The following is a 15,428-nucleotide window of genomic DNA, read 5'->3' as shown; positions in this document are numbered from 1 at the left end:
TTTTGTGGATTACTCATCAATAATTCTTGATTGGCTCTGCGAATTGGGCGAATTGTTGCGCATGTGTTTGTAATTCCAGGTACATACAGCACCACAGTAAAACTCCCTCAGTGCATGTACCTTATTCGCACTTTGCACCTGTCAAAGCCACGGCTGACGGCGACATTACTTTCAACTTAAATGAAAAAAAAAGAAGAGAAAAAAGAAGCCCGAGTAAACAGTATCTAAGCAAAGAACAAGAAAAGGCAGTGAAATCAACATGGCACTCAATAGGCTATCTGTATGTACCTGTGTGATGCGCGGCGGACATTGTAGCCGGCAATTACGGGGTGCAGCTAGTGCCTGTGGGTTGGGAGCCGAGGTTCAATAACAACTGCACGGCTGTATATGAAGTTGGCCGGGGGGTTGCACCTATCAATATCATGTTCAGCTGCATTGATTTGCTGGTGCTGGTATTTGATGATGTGAACGGTGGATAAAGCTGGACTACGAACGAGGATTGGGAGCATTGAAAATTCACATCGTCAACCACGCATCATATCGCAGCACCTTTACGTGTACTTTCGACCATGGCCTCCAACAAGGATGCGCCAGCTGCGATTAAACGCAATGACCTCTACGAGGCTCTGAGGCTCTCGCGGCTCCCAGATGAGCAGAGCGGCTCACAGGATCCCGTCAAGAGATTCGTCAGTCGTACACCAGCCTGGAGGCCCGGAAATGAGCTGCCATGGGGATCAATAGACCCCGAAGGGTATAAAAAGGGCAACACGGTCGACTTTAACCCAGCGGCGTTTGGCGGCCACGTCTTCGCCCAGGCACCCTTGGCGGCTGCGAGAGCGGTGGAGGAAGAAGAGAATGGCAATGGGGATGAAAAACTAGGCATTCATGTGAGTCTGAAAACCATTTTGATAAGAGCCGTTTGCTGACCCAGATGTTAGTCTATCCAAGGCGTCTTCACAAAGGCGGGCGCGATTGATCGGCCATTCGTCTATGATGTGACGAATGTCCACTCAAGTCGTTCATTCACCACCAAGCTGGTCCAGGCACGACAGCCCACAGAGGCCTCAAGTGTTCCGAATGGCCCTTTCCCAGAGTCTGATGCGAATCGGCCGCTGGGTCCCGTCAGTTTTACCTGTCTCACAACGTTTAAGCGTCCCATTCCCATGCCATCGCCCGCAGAGCTGCAGATCAAAGGGTCAGCACAGGAACGCTATGTCGACATCCTTTCGCAACGAGCGCCGGACCAATGGGAGGCCAGTCCTCAGGTGGATGTCGATGCTGTTACGAGAATGTTCCCCAACGCTGGCCACGGAGGTTTTCCCATGCTGGACATGTACAAGGTGGACATGAAGGCATACAATGCTGATAAAGAAGTCCCTGAACGGCGCGAACTCATCCTCTACCGACCATATAAGCCGATTCGCGAGGATGATCCTAATGCGCATATTGTTGCGCACGCCTACGAGGCCGACCGCAACGGGCTGATTATGCTCACTAATCATCTTGGCTGGGGTTTCAACCTCGGCTCTGCAGCTAGCTTGTCGTATTCCTTCTATGTGCATGTCAACGCTGATGAGGCAGTCATGAAGGGAGATGGATGGTGGATTCAAGAGGTTTGGTGGCCGAGAGTGAGTGCAGGGAGAGCAATGATGGAGGTTAGGATATGGAGTCCGGAGGGGAAGCACGTGGCGAGCGGTTATCAAGACGGAGTAGCGTTGCCGTCGAGTAATTTGACCAAGAAGAAGAAGAAGATGGGAGAGAAGCTATGATGGCGGGTAGCAGAGGGTTGATGAAGGGATTCGTGGATGCGATTTGCGTAATGGCAGTACTGTACAGCGTAGGCGTATGGGACACCGGGGAAAAGATATAGACGATGAAATGTTAGATATACACTAGATGATTAATGCTATTTATCTATTATAATAATGGATCAAGTGAATTTATTAGTTCTCCGTAGCTCTGCCAAGAGGCGGAATACAGTATACATCTACAGACAGATATCTCCCCTATCCCCCTTATTTTCTGCCAGTTTCAATAGGTATTGATTCAGAGCAAACGAAGGCAATTAACTACGGGAATCTACTGTCACTAATTCACTGTTCTCTTTAGTCTGAGCTCTATTCGCTAGCCCTAGGGAGCTGACGCAATCCATCTATTCCTTGTTCACCGCCAGCTGCTATCGGAGACTGCCAGCTGTAAGGCAGGCAACCAAACTTGAAGCCTCGTGCAGGCTCTTGGCAGTCATGTTACTCGCCTGTAGAGCACGTGAATGCGCGTTTGTCTATGCTTCTATAAAAACACGCCTCTTCATTCTATCTCTCCTCGCTTCTTCCTACACTTTTCATCTACCTCAACCACCTCGCCAGCTAGCACTTTTATCACAAAAGTGTGTCTCTGGATGATACATCTATCTCGTCTTGATAGATACTTGAAACAGTCTTCACAGGTTTTGGAGTGTGTTCTATACACGCTACTCCATTTTTATCCGCCGAGCATCTGCACTCGAGGGAGCAGTGAGTCGACGATGATTCTGCCGCACAAGATGCCAACTAACATTTTCGCGCAACACCAGACAGAACAACCTCTTTCAAAGCTCAGGATACATTTATCTCGGATCGCCCATCATGAATATCTCGAGAGAAACAGTTGACTCTCTCTTGCCGAGAGATGAAGCCGCCTTAAGAGCCGTGCTTAAAACGTCATACGACAGTGTGTATAAGCTTTCGCCTGATGGGAGCACATTCCTAGAGCCGTTGCTTCTTCATGGCACGCCGGTGAATTGCATCGAGGAAACCTCTGAGTACTAGGAGAATTCATGGGAATCCCTCGAAGCCTTCCTGGCGAAGCAAGAACCAGAGGCCGTCAAAAAGGACGAAGCGCACAAGCGTGTCCAACTCAACCCCAGCAACGACGCGCTGAAGCATGCCCACAAGCACTATGCGGACAACTCCAGCAAGTTCAAGAAGATTCGAGAGATCTTTGGCGAGGGCAGCAAGTATCATCCCAACCAACTCGTCGCCAAGAGATTCCTTCCTGCACGAGGCTTTTGTCAGAAAGAGCCCATGTACCGCCTCGCGTGCAAGATCTCCGACCTTCAACATCTCTACAACACCGGAAACCTCTTGATGGACCCGTTTGACTTTATCAGATGGCGCATTATCAAGAAGGTGGGCAGCTTGCTTGCCAACCCATGGGACAATCCCAAAAAGTTCATTCGAACTGTCGTCTACAAACTCGCTGATGACTCAGAACTCACCGGTACCAAGACGTACCAGGACTCTGTAATGCGATACGCAGTCCTGCTTTCGGCCGCCCAGAGAAACCATCTTGGCAGTTACGGCCACAAGAGCAAGAACCGCAAGAAAACCTTGAAGCAGAAAACTTTACCCTATGAAGTGGCTGCTCCACGACCGAGAGTGAAGATTTCGAGGGATGATATTGTGGATAGCCGCCCTGAGGCTTCTGCAGCTGTGGCTCAACCGGTTCAGAAACGTGCCCGACTTGCTGCTGGCCCGCCTATCTATGCTGGTGTGAATGCCTACAGGGCTGGACAGAAGCAGCAACAACGCTCTCAACAACGTCCCAAGAGAAATTGAGCATCTTACAGCGAGTGTGACGAGCTGTAAAGTGTCGGGCGCATAGCAGCAAGGATCATGGGGGCGAAGGGCAGATTTTGGAAGTGTTCATGCGCATGCTGGGAGGGAAGGGTAACGAGGCGAAGGTAATCTATGGTTGATTGCGGAGTGACATGCGGGATTTGCTTTTGATTTGGAGTTACTTCATCATGACAAGGTCGGATCTTTGTTTTCGGGAGCTGCAAGCTGTTCAAGCTCTATACTCAGCTGGTTGAAATGCCCCCTCATCGGGCGATATGGTATTTGATGAGGCTGATTTACTTGGGGGTGTAGCCTCTGTTGCTCTAGTTGATAGCTGCCCTAGTCTTTTCAATTTTATATCGAGGTTGTTTGCACGTCTTTGATTGTTTTTATTCACCTGCAATTGCTATTATTAGCTATTACTTGTGTAGTTGGGGCGAGACTTGACGTTGGTTCTGTTCTGCATGACTATATCCGTCATGTATTCAACTGCTACATAAGGTCATCAAGACGTCTTACATATCACAGGTAACTAGAAAAACCAGTTGAATAGCGATTTCAGCTCTGCTTTGTTTTTTCAGCCCCCAATGCATAGTTATGACGCCTATATCTCGGCATCTCAAATACACAAACACAGTAACTCACAGCCCATAAGCTCAGCTCACACACAAAAGCTTAGTCACGTGTTTGCAAACCACAACCCGCTATTGGCCAATTCCCACCCGAAAGTGGGGGACCCAGTACCCATCCAACATCTGCAAATCAGACCATCCGCAAATCCCTCGAACGAACCGAATCCGAACCTCTCTTTCACTCTCATCACCAACTTTTGCCCCAGGCTTTCGTCGACAATCATGTTCTTGCAACGCTCTGCTATCGCTGTGGCTCGCCGCGCCGCCGCTCCGGCCATTGCCCGCGGCTTCGCCACTTCCATTGCTCGCCGTATGACTTTTATCTTTTTGTGACCCCCCTCCGGCGTGTGGTGTTGGATGTTGCTTGGGTTTTTGGGAGGAGACTGCGGTTGGGGCGGGATATGAGGATTGTTCGTGGAGCTTGAGGCTGACGTGATGGACGACTTGAACAGGTTCTGCTGCGACTCCTTCAACCCCCAGCGAGCAGGCTGCTGCTCTTGCCGGCTCTGCCCAGAAGAAGGTCGGCACCTACAAGACTCTGTCTGGTATGTTGTTGTTTTTTCTTTTTATACATGGTGCATATAGCACTATCCTAGCTTCTACAACTAGCTACCCACATTCCTTCATCCTGCAGCATGGGCAATTGCTAACCACAGAGCTTGATCCCGCGCAATAGAGGTCAAGGTCGAGGAGGACCTCGTCGGACCCGGTGGCCAGCCCGGCACCGTCCCCACCGATCTCGAACAGGCCACCGGTCTCGAGCGTCTCGAAATCCTCGGAAAGATGGAGGGCGTCGACGTCTTCGACATGCGCCCCCTCGACGCCAGCCGCAAGGGAACCTTGGAGAACCCCATCCTGGTCCGCTCCGCCGGCGAGGAGCAGCTCGCTGGCTGCACCGGCTCTCCCGCCGACTCCCACGTCGTCATCTGGCTCGGTGTAAGTTGAAAACCTCGGTTGAATAACACACAAAAAAGCAAAACTGCGCAATAGGCTGACGAGATGGGGAAAAAATGCAGCTGTCCAAGGAGCGCCCCATTGAGCGATGCCCCGAGTGCGGCAGCGTCTACAAGATGGAGTACGTCGGTGCCGAGGACCACGGCCACCACCACCACGCCCAGGAGATCGAGGAGCCCAAGACTTTCGCCGACTTCGTCAAGCCCGAGTACCGCTACCGATAAATGCACAACTTCGATCATGGAAGGACAAAATTCGGTGGCAAGCAGGGTTGAGGCGATGTACTATCAAGGCGCAAGAGTGGGGTGGAAGAAGCGAAAGGCCCATGCCTGCGGGCAGTGGGAGGCAGCTGTGTATTCTGTAGATACTCATGACTTTGTTGCAATGTGAATCACAAAACATTGACAAGATTTGGGCGGCCGTGTGTGTTTTCTTGAATTATCTAATGCTGATGCCGGCTGGTTGCTTGTGTCGTCTAATATTCCAAATGCGCGTCTATCTCTTGTCTCTAGCATCGTTGTTACACGACTTTATGGAGACACAGTCATGATAATTGCACAATGTAGGCGGGATCCCTTGATGTTGGGACCGTGATAGCTAAACCGTTAGTGTCGAATCCCTAGCTTCCAGATGTCGAGCTTGCAGAATAGAAGCTCTTGCTGTATCGACAGATTGGTGATTCATAAGCGTATTGTAAAGGGAATTGCTCCCAGAAGTTTGCTCGCTGTTGTATATAGCTTGATTCGCATATAATTCGCCATCGTTCATATCCTGATGCTGCATCGAACAGTTCCAGCTCAGCCCTCGTCCTCGTCAAAGCTCAGCTTGATCTTCTTTGCCTTCTTCTTGGTCTTGCGGTTGGTAGCCTGCTCGCCATCATCTGTGCCTTTCTTTGTGGCCTTAGTCTTCTTCTCCGTAGAAGGCTTGACATCGTCGTCATGGGCATCATCTCCAATCACTTTGCCGACTTTGCGTTTCCTTCCTCCTATCGAAGCTTTGGCTGGTTCCGATTCGCCCTTAATCGTCTTGTTCTGCTCTGCGTCTAAAGCTCCATCCTTGGCGTCTTTCTCGGCTTCCTCATTTGGCGTTTCCTCTACAGTACCGTCCTTGTTGACCTTGAAATCCTCAACCGTGTTTCCATCTTCATCGACAATCAACGGATTATCTTCTGCCTCTTCGCTGCTGGATCGCTTCTTCCCACCGCGGCGCTGTGCTGAGAGAATCGGGTCCGGGCCTGAAGCACCGGATGCTTGGGCTCGGAGAGCTGCGAGGAAAGGCGGGAGAGAGGAATTGTAGGATAGGTTCTTGGAGTTGATTTTTTGTGACATGGTGAGGCCTGGTATGTGACGAGGGTAAGTTGAAGTTGTCGCCTTGAAAGACTGCTTTGCCATCTCTTGATTTGCTGCGGTTGGTTCTGTTCCAGCTTCTTAGAGCTATTTCCAGACGTCTCAAATCAACCAATCAGGTAACAAGACGGTTCCGTGGTCTAGTTGGTCATGACATTTCGTTAACAACATACGTTGACGCCACCGAAAAGGTCCCCGGTTCGAGCCCGGGCGGAATCATTGCTTTTTGCTTTTTGAAGATCAAACAGTGGAGAGGAATTAACGAGCAGATCGGAGACTCGGACTATCTGCCGCGAAGAAAAGGGGGGAAAATTGATGTTCCGCTAGCCTCTTTTTGTTGGCACGGCCCCTTGCTCCTGCTCGGAAAATTCATGATTCAAGTGGCCACTGATTGGCCATAGCGCAATTGGCATCCAGCAAGTCGCTCGTTTCAGATGCTGGTATGCGATACAAGCTTTCTGCTGCGGCAATGCTTGGCGTATCAGGTACTCCGCAACAGTAGCACGTGCAATTGACCTGTCGGCTGGCCCTGAAAATCTGAGCCTTTCGCCCAAGCCCAAAACCACTGGCACCACGCTAAATCAGACAAATTCCCCAATCAACAGCGGTCTGGGCTTGCTCCAGAGGCGAGGTCTAGCAAAAGTCTCCCTCTTTCTTTTTGCCTGTTGAGGGAAATTAAAAGTCAAATCACGACTTCCAGGATCCCATTGGCCTCGACGACGGAACTGAACAGCGACGCTTCTCGCTGCGAGGCGCCTTATCTTTTGGCGCGAGACTGAGATTGGAGTCCGATTCTGGCCGGTGCCCCGCGAGAGGCGCATCCAATTTCCAGCCGGGGAAGCGCGTTGACATTTGCTCGATCCTTATCTTCGTTTTGCTGCTTGAGCGGCAGTCAATCACATCGACACGGCACGAATTTTCCCTGCTGGCCGTTGTGTTTGGCTCGGTCTTTTGTTCGATTGGCATGATTCTGGACGGCGTATCGACAATCTAATCAATTCGATTTCCCCCTCCGACACCCAAAAAAGCACCCCTGATTACGAAGTCCCTGCTATCACAGATCTGGCCTCTATACTGCCACTGCCACATCTCCACACCACATTCGATACGAAGCCTCTGTCGTCGTCAGCTACGGCCTGACCTGATTCCACTTTGCCCGACCGGTTTACACGTCGATATTTGGCTTGCTGTTGCTGTTCCTGCCGCATAGGCAGGCTGGTTGCTCGTCGCCATGGACTTGTTCAGGCGATCAAAATCGGGTGCGGGACGCCATTCAGAACTTCCGACGTCGGATGAGAAGCGTTCAAGAAACAAGGGGCTGTCGTCCAGCTTGGCATTTTTCCAGAGGCCACTGCGTCTGCGCGGCAACTCTGCCGTCTCCATCCCATTGGGCGTCGTCCTCGTCTTCCCGGTGCTGGTGGTTGTGCTCATCCTGGTCCTGTTCGTCAGGCATCCCAGCTCTCCAGGCAGGATATTGATGCCCGCTGGCTCGCCGCCCGCTATTAGGTATGGTTAAGCGCCGTCTTCCCTCTGAGTTCCAGTTTACTGACTGTCTTTGTGTACAGAAAAATCAGCGAAAAGCATGACAAGGTCTTCGTTACCGGCTGTCTCGAGCCCGACACATCGACACCCCGAGCCAACGCTGCATTTGTAGTCTTGGCCCGCAACAAGGAGATTGATGGAGTCATTCAGTCCATCAAGTCTGTTGAGCGACACTTTAACCGATGGTACCACTATCCCTACGTGTTCCTCAACGACGCAGACTTCGACGAAAACTTCAAGGCGACTGTGAGAAACTATACTTCAGCAAACGTCGAGTTTGGCAAGGTTGAGCCAGGCACATGGGGCTTCCCTGACTGGATCGATGAGAAGGTCGCAAAGGAGGGTATTGCTAAGCAGGGTGATGCTGCCGTCATGTATGGTGGTATGGAGAGTTACCACTTCATGTGCCGCTTCTACTCTGGGTGAGTCTGCTCCTTCACCAAGACAATGCTTTCGTGACTGACCGTTTGCGATTCAGCTTCTTCTACAACCACCCTCTGCTGCTAAAGTATGAGTGGTACTGGCGCGTCGAGCCCGAAATCACTTACTTCTGCGACATTACCTAGTATGTTACCCCTAGATTTGTGTACCCCGTAATAACATCACTAACATGGATGCCAGCGACCCATTCCTCAAAATGATCGAGAACAACAAGACTTATGGCTTCACGATTGCGGTCAAGGAGCTTCGCGAAACCGTCCCCAACATCTTCCGTTATGCCTCGGCCTATAAGCGAACGAACAACTTGACGTCACAGGGTCTTTGGGAGATGTTTGTGGAACCCCAGGAACACAAGGAGGAGCACGAGGACCCCAACCCGCCACTGCCCGACGAAGTTTTGCAGGGAAAGCCAGCCAGTCTGCCGCCCATTGATCCCGAGGCTATGGAGGGAGAAAAATACAACATGTGCCACTTTTGGTCCAACTTTGAAATCGCAAAGCTCAGCTGGTTCCGCAGCAAGGAGTACAACGATTTCTTCCAGATGATGGACCGAAGTGGTGGATTCTGGATGGAACGAGTAAGTCGCAAACATGGAACCGCATCTTGCAGGATGAGAATTTAGCATGTCAACTAACTCGGCTATTAGTGGGGAGATGCTCCCATCCACTCTCTAGCTGCCGGTGCCCTCCTAGCCCCTCGAGATATTCACTACTTCAGAGACTTTGGATATCGACACACGACTATCCAGCACTGCCCCGCCAATGCCCCTGCTCGACAGCTTCCCCGCCCCCCTTGGCTCGAGACGACGACCGTAGATGAGCGGAAACGAAAAGAAGAAGACGAGTACTGGGAAAGCTGGGACGAACCCAAGGAGAACGGAGTCGGATGCCGCTGCCGATGTGATACCGACATTGTTGATGTCGAAGGCAAGGACGGCTCATGCTTGGCCGAGTGGGTTGACGTCGCAGGTGGCTGGGCCTCACCGTAAACGAACAAAAGGAGCTTGGGGGGCCTTTTTCTTCTTCTTCTTTTGGAAATTTGAATAAAGAACGGCCTGGTTCTTCTGCTTATGGAGCCAGCCATTAATGAAGTGCACGAACTTAATACAGACCAAGGAAAAACACCAACAAGCACAAGGTGTTGAAACACGGCTACAACGTCTTATCTATACAAATGAGGGAGGCGATGGCGACAGGCTCGTGTTGTATCTTGTTTTGGGGTATCTGGAGGAGGGGTGCGACGGCGGAAAACGGTTCTTACTCGTGTGAGGCATGGGGCTATTTTACTGGTCCCTCATGCCTCTCTTATTATTATTTTCAGACAATGCTTGCCACTGCATCTAGGATACAAGAGGGATGAGCACAAGCGACGATGACGAGGGTCCTTTTTTTATACATACATATATATTAAAGTAAAGCAAAGGGTTAGGCGATGGGAATTCAATGTGTGGTTTTTTTTATCGGGGAAGCATGTTGTGGTACTTGGGATGAGGCGGGAGTGAGGGTTGGCGGCATTGTTAGATGTATTACTTTTTACTTATTGTGTGGTAGGCATGAGGTAATGGTTTGGGCATAGTTGTATTAGAGGTGTGGAAGATGAGCTTTTTATAAGTTTATTTGAGCTGCTCGTTCAAGTCTGATATGTGATTTATATGCCATGTTGGGTATTATGATGATGAATGAGCTGCCAGTATAAGCAATTATATGAGAATGTTCAGGTGAAGATGGCCGTGAGTTGGACTAACTCCTGAGCTTATGAAACTAAAAATACGTGCTGTTCAAAATAAAACCTCCATCTTCTTTAACGCCTGATGCCCTTGATGTTCACTATCTAGCCTCATACGTCGCTTGCAGAGGCGCCACAACCGTGCTGTAAAACTCATGCTGGAACTTATCCAAATCAAAGTCCATCTGTTCCTGATCAGCAAGAAAAACGCTGTAAACACATCGCTGAGCGGCGTTAAAGTAGTATATCCCAGCTTCCAACTCTACTCGATCAAGGTAGTGCTTCAGCGGGCGGTAATCGTGTTGAAGTATAGCAGAGAGCGACTCTTGGCTGAAGGATCGGTTGACTGCGAGTTCGATGAGGAGGATGCCGAGCTCGAAGATGAGGTTCTTTGGGGTTGTTTGTCCGAGCGAGGTGGATGATGATGCTGGTGATGGGAATGATGTCTTAGAGATGACGCATGAGAGGTAGACTTTTTCGGAAAGGCTTATGTAGCCGTTTGCTTGTTTTCGTTGGAGGAATAGTTTGACTTTACGTCTGTCTAGGCCGTGGGAGAGCCAGGGGCTGCCGGCGAGGTATAATACCGCCCAGGCGAGAGAGGCGGCGATGCCATATCTGCGCTTTGCGGAGAGGGGTTGGATGGCGGGAGCTACGCGTTGCGATTCCGTGGCGATGATTTTCTCGAGGGAGATGTCTCTGAGGATCCTGTCGTGGTTTCGGGATACGTGGCTCAGGGAGAAGATTGTTTGTTCGTGGGATGATGAGGGGGTTGGGTCTTTGAGGGAGCCGAAGACGTCTTCGTGGAGGGATGAGTCGAAGTCGTTGCAGAGGTTTGTGATTGGGGGAGGAGTGGGGGTGATGATTTCTGAGATGTTTGGGATGATTGATGTGTCTTCTACGCTGGCTGTTTTGGAAATGTCGAATTAGATGGTGATCGCTATAAAGGGTTTGGAGTATACGCACCTCTTGGGGTGGGGAGTTGTTTGAATGAATCTCGCGATTTGCTCCATATGCTATGCGCCATCTCGCGTAATGAAGATGACCGTCTTGTTCGAAGAGTCGACGGCCTAGATCGTAAGGAATGTGGCGACATTGGTGGTGACTCTAGACCCGTGATCCTTTTGGTTGCTTCTCCAGCAGCATAGAAAACCCTCCACGGAGCAGTCCGAGCATCATCCACCTCTTGAAGAATCCCAATCCGAAATGTCAAAAGAGGAATACCTCCCGCGTGAAGACTGTTCAACTCGATACACACTTGATGGCTCTTCGCCCCATCACTATCCAATACTGCCTGAAGTGCTCGATGGAGAGATCGAAGGGTGTTTCGAACGGATTCGCAGTTGCTTCTGTTGTATAGCCGCCTTACTCTCCTCATGGCATAGCTCTCGTCATGCGGGAGAGTTGCTGCGCTTTCTATGAGATGCCGGAGGTCGTCGTTCCAGTTGCGCAGATCGTGGATGATCTTGTCGCATTTTTTTGCGCGGAAACTTCGTTTGACGCGGCGCCATTCCCATGATGCCCTTTCGGAAGATTCGTGTGTCCATAAAGGCTGGAGTTTACGGAGTGAGTATAGGATGCTTTATGATGGGAAAAGCGGCGATGAAGAAGAATGCGGGAAAAGGGGACTCTACAGAGAAACATCTTACTTTGCGACTTATGTCTACTTGCAGATTCCCCATCAATTTTATCATCATATCGTCCATCTGCCGAATAATAAAGAGAATCTCACGGTGGTTCTGCGGAAACTTTTGGCGCAGGCACTCATGCAGCTCGCGAGGCGTTGGGTGTCGCAAGCCTATGCTCTGAAAGGTCGCCTCGAGATGCATCCGCTGAATCTGCAGGTTGGCCTGAAGCGTACTGATCGCATTGTGATAGCCGGTATATGCTTCCAAAGGCTCCGAGTACTTCTCCAGCGCCCAGATGACAATGGGGAGGACGCTGAGTGCTAGGCCAACTGCTTCTGCCATTGTTGCGATTTGGCGTAATCTTTGGCTGTTGTGTGGGGTTTCAAGCTGTGCGAGGGAGACATTTAGACGTATGGACAAGTTGATGATGGGCTGTGAAATGCAGAGTTGAGGCTTTGCCTCGGAGAATATCCCGTCTAGTCATGCGAGTTCGCAGGGCCCCATCTCATGCAAGACAATGTCTTTGCCATGCGCCTTGCGGAGACGGAGTGCATTGGGGGCGATGAATCTTTGGACGGGACTGCGGAGAGAGGGATGGCGGGAAGCCATGGCGATTCGACGAGGTGGTATTGAAAGGAATCGCTTCCCTGCTAGACAGGGGTAGCTGAAGTGCCAAACCAATGCGGGCGCTGACTCGAGAGCTCGGTCGATAACGGCGATGAATGCTGTGTTTCGGCATGAAGAGCGAGGCTGGGATGATGACGAATACTGGAAGAAGACATATTGCGAAGATGGTCATTGCTTTATTGCATTGATATTTAGGTAGGTGTTTCAACTATTGCTCGGGAGGGCCGTATGAGGCAACTGAGTACCTCGGATGCCTGAAACACGTCGCTTTGGGTCATCTTTTGGATCGGTTGCCTCTATTCATGCTGTGCAACCACATTCAGGGTCTTAGGAGTTGTAAATCATATGAATTGTATATTCACAGCTGGTTATCCATGGATATTGAAAGTGATGCAACTTGAAATATATGTTCGTTTCTAGCGCAATTTCGATAACATTGAACCTTGTGACCCTGTCGATACGATCCCTGAGCTGCGGAGATGATTGTGGCATGCTAGAAATTCAAGAGAGACCACGGTAGTTACATCGGCAGAGAATATCGAATTGTATGTAATATACCTAGAATATATTCATCCACGATAGTAAGTAAATTGACAACAGAAGCTTATAGATTTGCGACCCGAGTCGCCCGATCCGAATCTTGCCCAATCGAGTAGCCACTTCGGGAGACCCGACCCGGATCGGGAATCCACCATCACCCGAGATGACGAAATCACTAGTCAGCTGTCAATGGCCTTTTTATGAGCTCTACAAGTGAATAAGTTTTAATATAAATATTTAATATTGAACAGTCTTGAAGTTGAACTAGGACACTCATACAAGACACTGAATCACTTCAATTGCCAAGCACCATCATGATGAAAGCCGTCGAAGTCCTGGGCACCAAAGCCAATCCTGAAGTCACGCTCAACCCCGCCGTCCCAAAGCCATCACCAAAAAATGGTGAGATTCTCATCAAGGTTCACGCTGCGGGGCTGACTGGAGATGAAATCACCTGGTGGGAATTATGGGAGCATCCCATTCGCATTCCGGGCCACGACATTTCTGGAGAAGTTGCTGAGTTGGGGCCGAACTACAAAGGAGACTTGAAAGTTGGAGATGAAGTTTATTCCATGATCCATGGGTGGAGAGGGCTTGGACAAGCAGAGTATGCCATCGTGGAGAGCGACGAAGTAGCAAGGAAGCCAAAGTCTTTGAGCCATGCTCAGGCATCTGCGCTGCCAATTCCTTTGTTGACTGCTTGGGAATCTATTTTCGAGCGTGCCAATTTGCAAAAGGGACAGAAGGTCCTTGTTACTGGAGCTTCTGGAGCTGTGGGCGTCATAGTTGTGCAGATGGCCTCTCGACTAGCTGGTGCTGAAGTTGTTGCCCTCTCGAGCGCTCAACACCACGATTCATTAAGAGCACTCGGCGCAAGTCAGCTTGTTGACTACAACACCCCAAATTGGGAGGATACAATCACGGATGTTGATGTCGTTATCGACACCGTTGGGAACCCCGTCTTGGCCAAAACATGGAAGACAGTAAAAAGCCATGGTCACATCATTACAGTTGGACAACCTCCAGCGGCATGGGAGTACGGAAAAGGTCGACCTGAAGAGCTGGATGATTTCCCCAATGTGAAGTGGCTCTTCTTCGTTGTCACACCAAAGTCTAAGACACTAGACAAAGTGGCGCGATTGATCGATGAAGGGACGATTAAACCTATAGCTATTGAGGTTTTCTCTCTTGATAAGGTGATTCAGGCACATAAACATGCCTCTATTCGGAACAGAAAAGGAAAAGTTGTCATTGAGTTTGTACCAGAAAAGAATTGAAAACCGGATTTGGAGAAAATGGGATAGTTTGGAAATAAAAAATGAGCACTTGGATTCTGTTCAATCTAAACTTCTATAAAAAAAAATATACTCTAATGCCGTACGTGTTTGTCCGATAGTCGATGTCAATTACCACTTGCGGTCTATGTGATCGAATGCAGCAAACTTTCCTCCCTCAGTCCTTTTCATCTCATCAATCTGGCACTTGTTAGTTCAATCCACAAAGTAATTACAGTGAGAATATCCAGTATCATCTGCTTACCTCTTGAAAGACGCCGTCGATCGAGACATCCAATGGCACCGGGGCCACCTCTCCAAAGTTCAGCTTCTGTGCTCCAATGTTTCCCATGTCTGTCTGAGTCCAACCGGGACAGATGACCATGGACGTGAGCCACTTTTCCTCAAAGTGAACTTTGCGCATGAGATAGTTGATGGCGGCTTTACTGGCCCCGTATGCTCCCAATTGTACGGGGTATCCCTCTATTTCGGCAATACTTCCTACCGAACTCGAGATGACGACAAATCTAGGGTTGGCCGCATTCTGAAGAAGCGGTTTGGCGGCTTGAAGAAGAGCAATGGGAGCTAGGGTATTGACAGCAACGTGGGCGGAAACGTCATCCAGAGCCATCTCCATGACGGGGCCATATGCGTCAAGAATTCCAGCATTGGCAATGACGAGATCGAGATGGTCGATTTTATCGGAGATGCTTGCGAGGCCAGAGGTAGCGCTGGAGGTGTCCAGACTGTCGATCTTGGTGATGATAAGTGAGCTCTCGGTTCCATGAGAGAGCTCTAACAGAGCCTTGGTAGACGAAGCGTTGTCGGGATTTCGCACGGCTGCGATAAGAATCGTGTTATCTCTGGAAAGAAACTTTTTGGCAAGTTGAAACCCAATGCCTGTCAAGTTAGAATGAAGTATTATGAGATGGCGGACCATGCTGCCGGACATACCTCGAGTAGCACCGGTGATTAGAACAACAAACTTCTTTGAGGCGGTCATGTTAATGAAGTACGTGAAGTAGTTTTAAGCACGATATAGCTTTTTAAAGCTATAGACAGATGTTTGTTGATGTTTGATTGATTGACTGATTGAATTGGATTGCTATTGCTGCCCTTCATCTTC

At 49.8% G+C, this 15,428-nt stretch overlaps 8 protein-coding genes and 1 non-coding gene across 9 annotated transcripts; 6 read left to right on the top strand and 3 right to left on the bottom strand.

The window, feature by feature from the left end:
* The first annotated feature begins 223 nt into the window (after positions 1-223).
* Positions 224-1,907, top strand: V8C40DRAFT_247501 (thioesterase-like superfamily-domain-containing protein). Its single transcript, XM_083216345.1, has 2 exons — positions 224-887; positions 939-1,907. The coding sequence occupies exons 1-2, from the start codon at positions 570-572 to the stop codon at positions 1,767-1,769; spliced, it is 1,149 nt and encodes a 382-aa protein (XP_083071882.1). The 5' UTR covers positions 224-569; the 3' UTR covers positions 1,770-1,907.
* Positions 1,908-2,856: 949 nt separating this feature from the next.
* On the top strand, positions 2,857-3,947 carry V8C40DRAFT_32098 (uncharacterized protein). Its single transcript, XM_083222831.1, has 2 exons — positions 2,857-3,503; positions 3,655-3,947. Exons 1-2 carry the CDS (start codon positions 3,063-3,065, stop codon positions 3,709-3,711), a joined length of 498 nt encoding a protein of 165 aa, XP_083071881.1. The 5' UTR covers positions 2,857-3,062; the 3' UTR covers positions 3,712-3,947.
* A 402-nt stretch (positions 3,948-4,349) lies between these two features.
* V8C40DRAFT_247495 (cytochrome c oxidase subunit IV) lies at positions 4,350-5,741 on the top strand. Its single transcript, XM_083216344.1, has 4 exons — positions 4,350-4,538; positions 4,681-4,773; positions 4,905-5,164; positions 5,245-5,741. Exons 1-4 carry the CDS (start codon positions 4,451-4,453, stop codon positions 5,404-5,406), a joined length of 603 nt encoding a protein of 200 aa, XP_083071880.1. The 5' UTR covers positions 4,350-4,450; the 3' UTR covers positions 5,407-5,741.
* On the bottom strand, positions 5,519-6,774 carry V8C40DRAFT_247494 (KIAA1143 family protein). Its single transcript, XM_083216343.1, has one exon. It carries the CDS (start codon positions 6,571-6,573, stop codon positions 5,980-5,982), a length of 594 nt encoding a protein of 197 aa, XP_083071879.1. The 5' UTR covers positions 6,574-6,774; the 3' UTR covers positions 5,519-5,979.
* Positions 6,658-6,747, top strand: V8C40DRAFT_t140. The gene has a single exon. It is a non-coding gene; the product is annotated as a tRNA-Val (tRNA).
* Positions 6,775-7,627: 853 nt separating the features above from the next.
* On the top strand, positions 7,628-10,179 carry V8C40DRAFT_31982 (nucleotide-diphospho-sugar transferase). The gene is made up of 5 exons (XM_083222830.1): positions 7,628-8,034; positions 8,094-8,492; positions 8,549-8,635; positions 8,692-9,088; positions 9,158-10,179. Exons 1-5 carry the CDS (start codon positions 7,760-7,762, stop codon positions 9,497-9,499), a joined length of 1,500 nt encoding a protein of 499 aa, XP_083071878.1. The 5' UTR covers positions 7,628-7,759; the 3' UTR covers positions 9,500-10,179.
* On the bottom strand, positions 10,135-12,430 carry V8C40DRAFT_247491 (uncharacterized protein). Its single transcript, XM_083216342.1, has 3 exons — positions 11,883-12,430; positions 11,200-11,785; positions 10,135-11,140 (listed from the first exon to the last, which is right to left on the bottom strand). The coding sequence occupies exons 1-3, from the start codon at positions 12,201-12,203 to the stop codon at positions 10,338-10,340; spliced, it is 1,710 nt and encodes a 569-aa protein (XP_083071877.1). The 5' UTR covers positions 12,204-12,430; the 3' UTR covers positions 10,135-10,337.
* An 815-nt stretch (positions 12,431-13,245) lies between these two features.
* Positions 13,246-14,403, top strand: V8C40DRAFT_247488 (NADP-dependent oxidoreductase). Its single transcript, XM_083216341.1, has one exon. It carries the CDS (start codon positions 13,343-13,345, stop codon positions 14,303-14,305), a length of 963 nt encoding a protein of 320 aa, XP_083071876.1. The 5' UTR covers positions 13,246-13,342; the 3' UTR covers positions 14,306-14,403.
* A 31-nt stretch (positions 14,404-14,434) lies between these two features.
* V8C40DRAFT_279937 (SDR family oxidoreductase) lies at positions 14,435-15,305 on the bottom strand (the record flags this gene model as incomplete). The annotated part of the gene is made up of 3 exons (XM_083221317.1): positions 14,435-14,503; positions 14,568-15,202; positions 15,257-15,305. The coding sequence occupies 3 exons, from the start codon at positions 15,303-15,305 to the stop codon at positions 14,435-14,437; spliced, it is 753 nt and encodes a 250-aa protein (XP_083071875.1).
* Between the last annotated feature and the right edge of the window lie 123 nt (positions 15,306-15,428).

The sequence above is a fragment of the Trichoderma camerunense genome (genome assembly GCF_050948025.1).
Source record: "Trichoderma camerunense strain CBS 138272 chromosome Unknown V8C40scaffold_11, whole genome shotgun sequence".
Lineage (NCBI taxonomy): Eukaryota > Fungi > Ascomycota > Sordariomycetes > Hypocreales > Hypocreaceae > Trichoderma > Trichoderma camerunense.
This window is presented reverse-complemented; position numbering and strand designations above follow the sequence as displayed.